The sequence below is a fragment of the Phyllobates terribilis genome, unplaced genomic scaffold, assembly GCF_046119375.1.
Source record: "Phyllobates terribilis strain yellow unplaced genomic scaffold, ASM4611937v1 Scaffold_2__4_contigs__length_985480577, whole genome shotgun sequence".
Taxonomy (NCBI): Eukaryota; Metazoa; Chordata; class Amphibia; order Anura; family Dendrobatidae; genus Phyllobates; species Phyllobates terribilis.
In genome coordinates this window covers 534,918,263-534,933,548 of record NW_027362762.1, presented here as the reverse complement: position 1 = coordinate 534,933,548, position 15,286 = coordinate 534,918,263, and the positions used below count along the sequence as shown (strand labels likewise).

At 40.9% G+C, this 15,286-nt stretch overlaps 1 protein-coding gene across 4 annotated transcripts in view; it reads left to right on the top strand.

The window, feature by feature from the left end:
- Positions 1-14,893, top strand: part of SLC9A1 (solute carrier family 9 member A1) — a 98,883-nt gene extending 83,990 nt beyond the window's left edge. For all 4 annotated transcript variants that reach the window (XM_073666178.1, XM_073666182.1, XM_073666181.1 and 1 more), the window contains exons 11-12: positions 7,014-7,086; positions 13,491-14,893. In XM_073666178.1, coding sequence (XP_073522279.1) covers positions 7,014-7,086; positions 13,491-13,768 — 351 coding nt within the window. In that variant the 3' untranslated portion in view covers positions 13,769-14,893. The remainder of the gene's footprint in view (positions 1-7,013; positions 7,087-13,490) is intronic.
- The last annotated feature ends 393 nt before the right edge of the window (positions 14,894-15,286 follow it).

The following is a 15,286-nucleotide window of genomic DNA, read 5'->3' as shown; positions in this document are numbered from 1 at the left end:
GGGATAATCATTCAAAGTTTGAAAATTGAAAATTTTTAGAAATTTTGATAGGCTGATATTTTTATATATAAACAGAAAACCTAAATTTACCACTATCATAAAGTACCGTATTTTTCGAATTCTAAGACGCACTTTTTTCCCCCAAATGGGGGAAAAATGGGGGTGCGTCTTATAATGCGAACTGTATTATCCGAAGCGCTTACCGACGTTGGTGGAGCGGGCTCCCAGGATCGCTGCTGCCGGAAGCTACTGCCTTCCGGCAGAGGCAGGAATCGGAAGATGGCTGCGTTCCCCATGCTGTGGTCCCCTTGCTTGCAATAGGTGTTCAGTGGTGCGGGGACTCCGCCCGACAATTTGTAAAAGCCGGAGGCCCGCACCTGCCATACTGGTCTATGTGGCGGTCTCTGGGAAAATGGCTGCAGGAGGAGGCTCATGCGCAATTGAGATCTCGGTGCCAAAATCTCAATTTGAGCATGCGCCGCCTCCAGCGGCCATTTTCCCAGAAGGCTGAAGCTTCCGGCAGCGGTGATCTCCCGACTCCTGCCTCGACCCTACCACTTTGGACCCCGCTCCACCAACGCCTCTGCCCTCCCAGGTAAACGCGCAACGGCTTATGAAAAAAAAAAAAACATTCTTTTTCCTATTCTCGTCCCCAAAATTTGAGGTGTGTCTTATAATCCGCAAAATACGGTATAATATGTCACGAAAAAACAGTCTCAAAATCAATGGGATATGTTGAAGCATTCCAGAGTTATTACTACATAAAGTGACATGGGTCACATTTCAAAAATTTGGCCTGGTCATAAAGGGGTTAATCATAGATCCAGTTAATGGTAAACTGTGGTTCTAGCATTGTTGCAGTGGAAGTATCGAAAAGATGTCTGCCATTATGATACTTTCAAATTTCATGAATGTGTACTTAATGGGGAGAAAAAAATGTTATAATCTTAGTTCAGGACAGCTATCAGGGGAACAGCCAGGGGATCAAAGAGATATCCCCCCTCCCCCCCCCCCCGCTGCCACCAATTCGACACAAACCAGCACTCTGTGGAGGCAGAAATAGTCAGGACAATTTTGCAATTGACTGATTGATTGGACAAGGCCATGGCCCCTTTCACTACTAGGCCAGATATTGGGCAGCTCACAGTGAAAGTATAGTATATACACATCCGATTCCAACACGTGGAATATCTGTCACTGTCAAGCTCTACAATAACCCAAGATAAACTAGCTGCCACCACCAATCCATTTATACAGGTGGATTGGACACCCGATACAGGTAGCATATGGCTTCAGGATGCGATTTATAGAGCAAGAGGAACAAAGCTATTACATTTTATATTAATAATCCATAAAGTAGGCAGTGTTTATAAAAGTATACAAAATATGTTACAAAGGGGACAAAATAATACAGTATATACAATCACATAAAATAAAAATGGATAGCAAAAGAAAAGTACTAGACCCAATGTCACAGAAATGTTGCAGATCTTAGCGGAGGAAGCACTCAGATTAGGGAAATGGAACTATCCTACAGCAAGCTGTATCTTCCGGAACTGGACAATGATTATAATTCAGAATCTGTTTTTATTAGATAAGTCACTCCACATACCTCCTCATATGGGTGCTGGTCAATGAGATGTGGCTATGTCCCCCAAAAAAAAAGATATTAGCTTTCCATAGATAGGAATCATGGCCTATATATTGTTATCCAGCTGTCCAATATTAATTTGGGACTGATGCGCATGCCGCCCAGTGAGGTACAGTACAGACCAAAAGTTTGGACACACCTTCTCATTTAAAGATTTTTCTGTATTTTCATGACTATGAAAATTGTACATTCACACTGAAGGCATCAAAACTATGAATTAACACATGTGGAATTATATACTTAACATAAAAGTGTGAAACGACTGAAAATATGTCTTATATTCTAGGTTCTTTAAAGTAGCCACCTTTTGCTTTGATGACTGCTTTGCACACTCTTGGCATTCTCTTGATGAGCTTCAAGAGGTAGTCACCAGAAATGGTCTTCCAACCATCTTGAAGGAGTTCCCAGAGATGCTTAGCACTTGTTGGCCCTTTTGCCTTCACTCTGCGGTCCAGCTCACCCCGAACCATCTCGATTGGGTTCAGGTCTGGTGACTGTGGAGGCCAGGTCATCTGGCATAGCACCCCATCACTCTCTCTCTTGGTCAAATAGCCCTTACACAGCCTGGAGTTGTGTTTGGGGTCATTGTCCTGTTGAAAAATAAATGATGGTCCAACTAAACGCAAACCGGATAGAATAGCATGCCGCTGTAAGATGCTGTGGTAGCCATGCTGGTTCAGTATGCCTTCAATTTTGAATAAATCCCCAACAGTGTCACCAGCAAAGCACCCCCACACCATCACACCTCCTCCTCCATGCTTCACGGTGGGAACCAGGCATGTAGAGTCCATCAGTTCACCTTTTCTGCGTCGCACAAAGACACGGTGGTTGGAACCAAAGATCTCAAATTTGGACTCATCAGACCAAAGCACAGATTTCCACTGGTCTAATGTCCATTCCTTGTGTTCTTTAGCCCAAACAAGTCTCTTCTGCTTGTTGCCTGTCCTTAGCAGTGGTTTCCTAGCAGCTATTTTACAATGAAGGCCTGCTGCACAAAGTCTCCTCTTAACAGTTGTTGTAGAGATATGTCTGCTGCTAGAACTCTGTGTGACATTGACCTGGTCTCTAATCTGAGCTGCTGTTAACCTGCGATTTCTGAGGCTGGTGACTCGGATAAACTTATCCTCAGAAGCAGAGGTGACTTTTGGTCTTCCTTTCCTGGGGCGGTCCTCATGTGAGCCAGTTCCTTTGTAGCGCTTGATGGTTTTTGCAACTGCACTTGGGGACACTTTCAAAGCTTTCCAAATTTTTCGCACTGACTGACCTTCATTTCTTAAAGTAATGATGGCCACTCGTTTTTCTTTACTTAGCTGCTTTTTTCTTGCCATAATACAAATTCTAACAGTCTGTTCAGTAGGACTATCAGCTGTGTATCCACCAGACTTCTGCACAACACAACTGATGGTCCCAACCCCATTCATAAGGCAAGAAATCCCACTTATTAAACATGACAGGGCACACCTTTGAAGTGCAAACCATTTCCGGTGACTACCTCTTGAAGCTCATCAAGAGAATGCCAAGAGTGTGCAAAGCAGTCATCAAAGCAAAAGGTTGCTACTCTGAAGAACCTAGAATATAAGACATATTTTCAGTTGTTTCACACTTTTTTGTTTAGTATATAATTCCACATGTGTTAATTCATAGTTTTGATGCCTTCAGTGTGAATGTACAATTTTCATAGTTATGAAAATACAGAAAAATCTTTAAATGAGAAGGTGTCCAAACTTTTGGTCTGTACTGTAAGTAAATGTGTTACGTTCGCCAAGATACTGAAAATATGTCTCCCGTAACTATAGGACCTATGCCTCTCACAAAATAAACAATATTCATAAGTTGAATCTGTCTCCAAAGAGTCTGCTATAATTTCCTTTGAAGACAGGAAGAGTTAACCACTCATTGGTGAAAAGTGTCACTTCTCCGCAACTTATAATAATAGTTTTTATTTATATAGCGCAAACATATCCCTCAGCACTTCACAATTAAGCGGGGTCATGTACAAACAATAAAGACATCACAAAGTAGCAAATAGTTCAACAGTTACAGGAGAATTGAGTGCCCTTTGCCACCCATGACGTCTTAGTACGCACATTTTGCATCCCCCCGTTCAGTGAGGGCTGCTGCGCTGAGCCCTCACTGAACGGAGCACATGTCAGCTGATTCTTACAGCTGACATGTGCCCGCAACAGCCCCGGGTGGAATCGCGATCCACCCGCGGCTGTTAACATGTTAAATGCCGCTGTCAATCTCCGACAGCGGCATTTAACGCGCGCTTCCGGGTAGCGCGTCATAAGCCCCGCCCATCGGTGACCCCGTCACGTGATCGCGGGTCACCGATGGGTGGGCATGACAACCCAGGGTCTGCAGCAGACGCCTGTGGTTGTCATGATCTGGTCGCTATGAGCGCCACCTAGTGGTCGGCGCTCATAGCACAGGACCATTTCTGCTCGTCCCCTGTATACAGCAGAGCCGATCAAATGAGTGCTGCTTCTAGTCTCCTATGGAGACTATTGAAGCAAGCAACAAGTGAAAAAAAAAGTTTTTAAAAATATAAAAAAAATTAAAAATATAAAAGTTTAAATCACCCCCCTTTCGCCCCATTCAAAATAAAATATATTTTTTAAAAAAGCCTACATAGACATATTTGGTATCGCCGCGTTCAGAATCGCCCGATCTATCAAAATAAAAAAATAATTAATCCGAACGATAAACGGCGTAACGAGAAAAAAATTCTTAACGCCAGAATTACGTGTTTTGGTCGCCGCAAAATTGCAATAAAATGCAATAACGGGCGATCAAAACATCGGATCTACCCCAAAATGTTATCAATAAAAATGTCAGCCCGGCGCGCAAAAAATAAGCCCTCACCCAGCCCCAGATCCCGAAAAATGGACACGCTACAGGTCTTAGAAAATGGCGCTATATATATATTTTTTTTTTTTCACCACTTAAATATAAAAGAACCTATACATGTTTTGTGTCTACGAACTCGTAATGACCTGGAGAATAAGAAGGGCAGGTCAGTTTTAGCATTCAGTGAACGTGGTAAAAAAAGTAAATAAAAAACAACTGTGGTATTGCACTTTTTTTGCAATTTTACCGCACTTGGAATTTTTTTCCCGTCCATGATATGGTAAAACTAGTAATGGCGTTGAAAAGTACAACTCGTCCCGCAAAAAATAAGCCCTCACATGGCCATATTGACCAAAAAATAAAAACGCTATGGCTCTGGGAACAAGGGGAGCAAAAAACGAAAAAGCAAAAACGACAAAACCCAAGGTTGCGAAGGGGTTAAAGTGAACCTGTCATCAGGATTTTGGGAAGTAAACTACAGGCAGTGTTAGGTTTGCGCCGTTGCACTGATTACCTGATTGCACTGATTATGATGGGGCATAATATTAGGGGTGACATCCTGCATGGGGCATAATATGGGGGGGTAACATCCTGCATGGGGCATTATTTGGGGGAGTGACATGCTGCATGGGGCATTATAAAGAGAGGGGGGGGATATCCTGCATGGGGCATTATATGGGGGGTGACATCCTGAATGGGGCATTATTTGGGGGGTGACATGCTGCATGGGGCATTATATGGGGAGTGATATCCTGCATGGGGCATTATATGGTATGTGACATCCTGCATGGGGCATTATATGGGGGGTGACATCCTGCATGGTGCATTATATGGGGGGGTGACATCCTGCATGGGGCATTATAAAGACCGGGGAGTGATATCTTGCATGGGGCATTATATGGTGGGAGAAAGGGACATCCTGCATGGGGCATTATATGGGGGGTGACATCCTGCATGGGGCATTATAAGGGGGGGATCAGCCTGCAGGGGGCATTATAAGGGGGGAACAGCCTGCATAGGGCATTATAAGGGGGAAACAGTCTGCCTATTGGGGACATTTACCTGCCCATTGTGGACCTATGCTGCCTATTGGGGACATTTACCTCCCCATTGAGGACCTATGCTGCCTATTGGGGACATTTACCTGCCTATTGGGGACATTTACCTGCCTATTGGGGACATTCACCTGCCTATTGGGGACCTATGCTGCCTATTGGGGACATTTACCTGCCCATTGAGGACCTATGCTGCCTATTGGGGACATTTACCTGCCTATTGGGGACCTATACTGCCTATTGGGGATATTTACCTGCCTATTGAGGACCTATGCTGCCTATTGGGGACATTTACCTGCCTATTGAGGACCTATGCTGCCTATTGGGGACATTTACCTGCCTATTGGGGACCTATGCTGCCTATTGGGTACAGTTACCTACCTATTGAAATACCGGTTGATTTAACTTTACTTGTTCTTCATTTTAAATATTGTATTTGTTCCTGTATTGTTTTTTACTTCAAAATAAAATATGTGCAGTGTGCATAGGAATTTGTTCATAGTTTTTTTAAAAAAATGATATTCCGGCCCTCCAATGGTCTTGAGGGACAGTGAACTGGCCCCCTGTTTAAAAAGTTTGAGGACCGCTGCTGTAAACCATATCTGATGGTTTATCCTATAGAAGCAGTGCATAGAGAGAAGAGGAGGGGGCCTAGGACTGAGCCCTGCGGAACCCCGATAGTAAGGGGACAAGGAGAGGAAGATGAGCCGGCAAAAGATACAGTGAAGGAGCAGTCAGAGAGGTAGGAGGAGAAGCAGGAGAGAACGGTGTCCTTGAGACTGAAGGAGTGGAGCATAGTGAGGAGCTGGTGGTCCACAGTGTCGAATGCTGCCGAGAGATCCATGAGACTCCGCAAGTAGTAGTGGCTATTAGATTTCAATGTTAGTAGATATTCAGAGACTTTGGTTTTCGCTCTTTACACTCTATTGAACCTGCCCTCAACAGCTTGTAAAGAGTCAAGAACAGAGTTATTTGAGGGATAGCGGATTAGACTAGCGTGGACCAAGCGCTCCAAGAGTTTGGAAGTGAAGGTAAGCTTATAGACTGGTCCACAGTTAGTACCGCAGTTCTGGTCAAGGGATTTTATTTTTAAGTAAAGGGGTTATGATGGCATGTTTAAATGAAGAGGGGAACGTACCGGAAGAAAGAGAAAGGTTAAATATTTTCATTAGTTATGCACTTGTATACACTGTGCCTGAACTTTGTCTGAAATCCATCAGGTAACAGACTTTAATTACCTGTTCACAGCAGGGGGTCCTAGCTGAATAGGGGTCATGTGGAGTGTTTGAGTGCTCATCTCTTATTTCCTTCAATTCATGATGAAGCAATTCTTCAATCATCAATATGAGGATGACACATCCCCTGTTAAGTGATGGCGTTATGGATTTTGGTCCCATTTTACCATTAAATCTATGATAAAGACTACCATTTAAATGATTTACCTTTATTTGTTTCAGGCTGCTAATTATTTAACTGTTCCTGCACACAAGTTGGATTCGCCTACTCTTTCCAGAGCACGTGTTGGTTCAGGTGAGTGTTTAGATGAAAAATATATCTGTGGCATATGAATTTTAGAATACAATCCCAAATCCAAAAAAGATGAAACACTGTAAAATGTGAAGAAAATAAGAATGCGATGATTTGGAAATCTCCTATAGCCCTATTTTATCCACACCAAAACATAGAACACAGATCAGATTTGTTTTTTACCATGTTGTACAGTAAAACTGACCTCGCAATAATTCTCAAGGTCAGTACGAGTACGCAGATACCAAACATGTATTATTTTTAAATTTTTGTTTTTATTGAAAGAAAATCTTTTCTTGTGTCGACATTTTCCGAGACCGGTAACACTTTAATTTTTCATGATCTGGGGCTGGGTGAGGGCTTATTTTTTGTGCCTTGAGCTGATATTTTTATTGTTACCATTTTGGGGTAGATACAGTCTTTTCCAGTTTATTGCAATGTTGCAGCAGCCAAAAAGACGTAATTCTGGCTTTTCGATTTTCTTTTTCATTATGCTGTTTAATTTATATTATAGTTTGATATATCGGACTATTATGAACGTATCGGTTCTTTTTTTTCCTTTTTTTTTTTTCATATTTTTAAAAAACGTTTTTAATTTTTACTGCATTTAATATATCCCTTAGGAGACTTAAAGCTGTGATAATCTAATTGTTTGTTCTATACATAGAAGTGAATCAGCACTGCTAGGTTTTGAGAAAATCACAATCTCCTATGAATATCAGCCACGGGATCGCTTTCACAGGAGTATCGTAATGACAGGCACGGGGGTCATCACCACACCCTCGGCTGTCATGACAACCCATTGGAGCCCTGGGATCACGTCACGAGCTCGCCAATAGGAGCATGGGATGACGCGCCCTCCTGACGCACATGTTAAATGCTGTTGTCAGAGATTGACAGCAGGATTTTACAGGTTAACAGCCGTGGACAGTCCTGCTCCACTTGTAGCTGTTAGAGGCACATAGTTGCTGATTAAATTAGCAGTCATGTGCCCGGAAAGATGCAGGATAGGCGTGCAAGCCTGCATTAAAGGCAGGGAGTCGACATATGACGTACTATTACGTCATATGAATGTAAGGGGTTAAATAGCCAGTAAGCATAAAAAGTTCATAAAATGAAACAAGATCCAAAAGTGAACCACAAACAGCATGAATAAGTAGTGATGCACAGTGTTGAATATGTGGTTAAATGGCTTCTCCAAGAATGAGATAAAATGGCGCCCCTGGTATAATTCAAAATGCAGCCCGTCCTAGTCATGTGTCAGTATGGGCTGCAGACTGGAAGGGATGCCATTTTATCTCGTTCCCGGAGAACTCCTTTAAATCTTTCCTGACCTTAGACGTACTCAGTACATCCTGGTTAGGAAGTGCTTCCCGACCTTGGATGTACTAAGTATGTGTATGCGATTTTGCACACACAGAAACTGTACACGTGCGATTGCTGCCAGGTGTCAGCTGATTTGATTTTGACAGCTGACAACCGGCACTCTGTGCCAGGAGCGGTGCGGACACCGCTCCCGCCACTTTAACCCCCCAAATGCTGCGATCGCAATATTTAGCAGGCATGCAGAGGGAGGGAGCTCCCTCTGCACTCCTTGCGGGGCCCGATCGTTGCCATGACGACTTCCGGGTCACCAGGCTCTAGCAAACTTGTTAGATCATGCATGATCTAACAAGGTTTTGTGAGAGCAAAACTGACAGTTCAAAAATGCATTGCAATGCTGGTGCATTGGTGCCTCATTATAGTGAATGGATCCCTCGGGGGTTCCATCCGAATTACGTCACTCGGAGATTTAAATGGAAACCCCGGTGTAAGTGCTCAGTGTAAAGCACAGGATAAATGTGAGCCAAATTGTTATGTGAAATGTTCCCAATAAAAGCTTCAATTCGGTCCACAAAAAAGCAAGTCCCGACTCAGGTCCGTCATCTGTCAATGAAAATATAGGGGGCTTCCACGTTACTGGTAGTACAAAGGCTCTGGAAAAGCAAAATGGCTCCTTGCCCCTCCAAATGCCCCCCTCCCTTCTGAGCTCCAGTGTGTCTAAATCAAATTTAGCGTCCACATGTTTGACATTTCTGTAGCGATGAGAGCTTGCCTAATTTACAGGTGCATGTCTCCAGAAGCATGAGCTGGGCTCAATAAACTGGTCACTAGCAGGACTGTGGAGTCTGAGTCTCTGTCCACTTTGCTATAGTTGGAGTTGGTATAAAATGGACCGACTCCTAAAATATATAATAAATTGGTAGAGTAGTTCAATGGAGCATGTGCTGTAAATGTTTTCATTTTGGGAAAGTTATGAAATGTCCTATAAATGTCTATTCTATTCCTGATCTAAGGATCCAAGCATAGAAAGGTAAATTACACCAAGTTAAATGCAAACCTCAAGATGCAACACAGCCCCAACATATGTTTCGCCTATAGCTTCCTCAGGAATGCTCTTTTTTTGAGTTGCTGCTTCTCATGGTTTGTGTTTACATTTTTGTATTGTATTTTTTTTTATGCATGCTTGTAGCTAATTTTTCTGTGTGGTTGTGCCCTCCATATTATCCTGTTTTTTTTTTATATATTATGATGATAAAGTATCTATCTTACTCTATCTTATGGTGTGCAGAATTTATAGTTCTGCCCCATTTTAAGCCTATATCAGTTTGACACTATAGGTATCCATTGTTCTAAATTGAAGTCAGAACACTAGTGTAAGCAGAACCTTATATGCATGTACCATATACAATATATGAAAAAATAATGAAAATGTAGTGTCCTCAGTGGTTTATACCTATTAATGACTTAACTGAAAAGGTAAAAACAAATGGCAAGCTTTCAAGATTACTTGGGTATCTTCATCAGGCTAACATGGTACGAAGACTTATTTTTGCCGTAACAAAATAATAGAGAGATATTCCTAATCTGGTTAATATGGTACAATTTTATATATTTTCCTAGATGAAGCTTCATATAATTTGCACGGATCCTGATGGTATGGGCACATGATCGGACAGAGAGCTTTTTGTTGTGACATGCACTTGGCTCAGGATTTGGTCATCAGACAACTTCCCTCTTAGCACCATCTACCGAAGAGTGTTTTAACCCTGCAAACACTTGACTGCATATGTCTCTTTTCATCTCTTTTTCCTCTCTTCTCAAACACTGTGATTGCTGAAGCAACATATGCTCCACATATGATCCCTAAATACATAGACACCAGACCTCAAAATTAATTTGGCTGACATGAAGGATATTTCCATCTCATAAAGTGACAGTATATCACTAAGATATACCATTACTTTATAATAAGATGATGAGGGTCTGATCTTTCAGATCACCACTGATTAAAAGAATGAAAGGGCCACAGTGCTCTTGGTCACCTGATTGTGCAGGAAACTGTAGTCAGCCCAATTCTTTTGAATGGATCTGTGTTTCATATTGCTTGCTTATCATGGTTGTGAAGAGCCTGCGGTCCTGAATTGACTTGCTCCTTCATTCTTTGGAATGGTCAAACCCTCGTGATCATAAATGATGCCATATTCTTGTGATTATACCATCACTTTACAAGATGGGAATACTCATTCACTTCAGAACCAAAACCAGACACTAAACTTCAGACTTTGGACCAGACCTTCTATTAAGTACAGACACCAACACCTTCGCATCCCTATATTTATGGCTTTTGCGACCCTGTCTCTTCAAGCATGCAGAGGAACACTAGGTCATAGTGACCGTGCATCTATGCGGTACTCACAATGTCTGTTGGGTTTGAGTTGCATGTTGCTGAATAAATCCCAATAAATAACTGGCTTTTTAAATCTAATTCTAACAAAATGGTGTGTGGGGGTTGGGAGTTGGACACTAAAGCCCCCTTCCCTTTTTCACATGTTTTTATGGCAACAAAATACATCATATAAAAGCAATGTCCACAAGCCAAAGTTGGACAAATACAGTGCTGTGCAAATTAATTGGGACAAAGCATTTTTTAAGTAAAATCATAAGTTGGTTACCAGTCAGTGATTCAAACCAGTTTTAACTGCTTTGAACAGGTGTGAGTGTACAACCTTGAGTAACAAAATGTGGTTTGACTGGTTTTAGTCAGAAAATAACAGCTAGCTGCCCCCTCAGCTTCAGTTGAGAGCTTGTTTCTGTGAGGAGTGGTTTAGTGTACTTTTTCTCTGTGTGATTCGTGCCTGGATGTTACTCCATGGAAGAGGTCTAGAATTATTACTCTTAATACAAGTCTGACTGTAAGAGAAATCGCTTCCACCGTTGGTATTGGAAAATCTACCGTTTCAAGAATAATTCACAGACACAATGAAACTGGATCGTTTTCTCTAAAACGAAAAGGGAAATGTGGAAGAAAAAGAAAAACGACACCAAGAACTGATAAAACACTTATCAGAAATAGTAAAATGAACGCAAGAAAAACAAGTAAAGACCTCCAAAGAGACTTGTTCACTGCAGGTATTGATATTAGTGATTCGACTGTACGGCGCAGGCTTCTGGAAGTTGGTCGGAGGGCAACAAAGCCAGTAAAGAAACAACTTCTGACATCTCCAATGAAGGCAAAACGACTCGTATGGGCAAAAAATATAAATCTTTGACAACTAGCCAGTGGAAAAAGGTAATTTTCAGTGATGAAACCCATCTTTTTGTTCAAGTGTACAGAGCAAGTGTTGTTAGAAGAAGCAAAAATGAACCATTGCGAGCTGATCATATTCAACAAACTGTAAAACACCCTCAAAAACAGATGTTTTGGGGCTTTTTTTTACAGCTGATGGTACAGGGAGCTTATTTCTTGTTGATGGTATGATGAATTCATCCAAATACATAGTCTTATTAAAACATTTTATTGTGCCATTCATGTGTAAATTTGAAGGGACATTCCAACAAGATTTGGCTCCATGACACAATTCCAAGTGTGTGAAGAAATTCCTGGAAGAAAATAAAGTAAAAGTGCTGGACTGGCCTGGCAATTCACCAGACTTAAATCCTATAGAACATTTTTGGAGCATTGTGAAGAGACGTCTTGGCAAAATGGACTGTACAACCAAAGAACGCATGATAAACAGTGCCATACAAGTGTGGTTCAATGATGAAGAATTGAAGAATTTATGCACAAATTTGGTAGAATCAATGCCGAAACGCATTGAAAATCTCATATCTACTAAAGGAGGACATATTTCTTACTAAAATTAGTATGTAACAGTGCATTATAACATTTTATTATTAAATATTCAAAAATGTTTTTTTGCTTTGTCCCAATTAATTTGCACAGCACTGTATTTATTTCATTATAATCTGTTATTAGAATCTAGCTATTGAACCAGAAAAGAAATAGGATGCAAATTTTTCCCTAAATTTTATTTTGTGGTGTATAAACAGCAAGTAAGGGTATGTGCACACGATCTGTACTGTCAGCGCTTTGAACGCAGTATACTTTAAGCTGCGTCCAAAGCGCTGCACGCAGGTGAATCCGCATGTGTTCATTGAACCACGCGGATTCACCTCAATCAATACATTGCACTCATCTAATTTCTCTTGCAGAGACTAGAGATCCGCAAGAGAAATTGACATGTAGCCGTATGGAAAGACGCGCCGCATGTCCGTGTCCGCGGGTGATCCGCAGGTGCACAGAGACGCACAGTGGACATGGGCCATCCACTTTGCTTGTAATGCAGAACGCAAGTGCGCTGCATCCTATCCGCAGCGTTTCCTGACCGTGTGCACATACCCTGATAATTCAGTAATTTGCTGCTCTTTTACTAATTTTATTAGTGCATCTTGTGCTGAAGTGGAAAATTCTTAGTGCATCTTGCGTTTTTTATGCCTTTTGTCATCGTGGTTTTAAATGTGTTTTTAATTATAGTAGAAGGTTTAGCAATGAGTTGTTATTTTTTTCTTTGCTCATTTCCACTGCCAAAAAATATTACAAAAAATGCATCAAAAATCAATGCAATAATCCTTGGAAAATGTGGTAAAGGTTTAACCTAACACTATTTCTAAACTACTTTAAAAGCTCATGTTAAAAAATGTGACTGGAGCATTCTAAGCATTAATAGGAAACTTGTTTTAGGCTACGTGTGCACGTTGAGTATTGGGTGAGTTTTTTATATCAGTATTTGTAAGACAAAACCAGGAGTGGGTGATAAATACAGAAGTGGTGACGTGTTTCTATTATACTTTTCCCCTGATTGCTCCACTACTGGTTTTGGCTTACACATACTGATGTGATATTCTCACCAAATACTTAACGTGTGCACATGGCCTTAAGCAGATCCAAAGAATTTTTTTCTGTGGATTTTGGTACAGAATCCGCAACAAAAACTACATCAGAAACACTGTATGAACATACATTTTACTTTCATTATATTACTGCTGAAATTTGCCTTACATTTTGTTACTTTTCTTCTACTCAGATCCTATCTCTTATGAACCAAAGTCAGATTCTGAGAATCTTCCAGTAATCACCATTGACCCAGCTTCCCCGGAGTCTGTGGATCTGATTGATGAGACCCAAGAGGAAGGTGATGAGGAAGGTGGAATCACCATGGTAGCCCGAGAGCCTCCTTCACCTGGGGCAGATGATGTGTTTGACCCTAGTGAAAACCCGAACAGCCAACGCTTACAAAGATGTTTGAGTGATCCTGGACCCCACCCTGAGGAAAACCAGCCTTTTCTGCCTAAAACGGAATGATCTGTGTGTAACTGGACTGAAACAAATGACACACAGGCAATAGTCATTTTATATTCCTCATTCCTTCCCTCCCCAACTGTTTGCATTTATGCTTTTTCATTTATCCCAGACATATTTATTCTATTTTTCTTCAGTTGCTAGCGCTCTTATTTGCCTTTTTGCCACATCTTTATATATTACTTTTTATTTTCTAATTCGAACCAAAGATCTTTGGATTTCTGTATATTTGGTGCCCTACATAGTTTATTTTATTTTTTATATACTTGGTGATAGGTCTTATGCTCTTGTTATATCAATAATCATGTGTTAACAGACCCCAGTCTGTTTTATGTCAAGCACTGACGTATAAGAAATATCCGGCTCCTTCTGTGTACATTAGTCATGTCCACAAAGGTACGGTCTCTTATGCACAGAAAACGTTTTACATTCATGATATCTTCTGGAAAGATACTAAAGCTTGTTTTCATGCTGCCTGTCCTGTTCATGTGAATGTATGATAGCATTAATACACTCTAATGTAACCCTTAGAATCCCACACACCAGCAGTAAATATGTAAACCATCAAGGTACTCCAGCTTCTTGGCCAGTGTTTAAAATGCTTACCTTCCCTTTTCTTAGGGTACAATTCACATTACGAGCGTGGCACATTTTATTTACCCATGCATGGCATTTTGTCATTGTTAATACATGTGTATTTAAAGCCAACTAGATGGACCAGATTCTAGATCTTTCAACATGGATCACATAAGGGACAATTCTCCATTAAAAATGCCAGTTTGCAGTCACATTTCGGGAACAAGCACCTCTTAAGCAAAATTGCTTCTACAGATGAAGACAAATGATTGTGCAATAATAGTGCTATGTTTGTGAACGCTAGTGTGAAGGAGATACACGCATGCATCATGTGCCTTTGCTCTGCACGTAGAAGAATGTATCAGATGAGTGTGGTAAAGTGTGTACATTCATGGGTGTGCAGAGACGCCTTTGCATGCACAGTTCTCCCCCACACACACACTGCTTTTACGGCCTTCTATATAAAGGTGAATAGTTTCCTGGTGTCTGTAAGGAATTTGAAAGACTTTTTTTTTTTTATTTGAAAATAGTAAATAAATGTTTAATTCTTAATCAGAGGTCTTTTTTTTTTTTCAACATTTTTCTCTTTAACCCCTTCATCCCCCAAGCCAGTTTTCACCTTCCTGACCAAGCCAATTTTTTCAATCTTGACCAGTCACCTTCAGGTAATAACTCTGGAACGCTTCAACATCTCTCAGTGATTCTGCAATTGTTTTTTATTCATCACATGTTGTACTTCATATTAGTGGTACATTTTGGTCGATGTTTTTGCTTTTAGTTATGAAAATATCAAAAATTTCACAACAATTTGAAAACGTTGCAATTTTCAAACTTTACATTTTTATTCCCTTAAATCAGATAGTTATACCACACAAAATAGATAATTAAAAATGAAAAGATGTACACTAGCGCCCTGAGTGTGAGAATATAAGAAGTGTAGAAGCT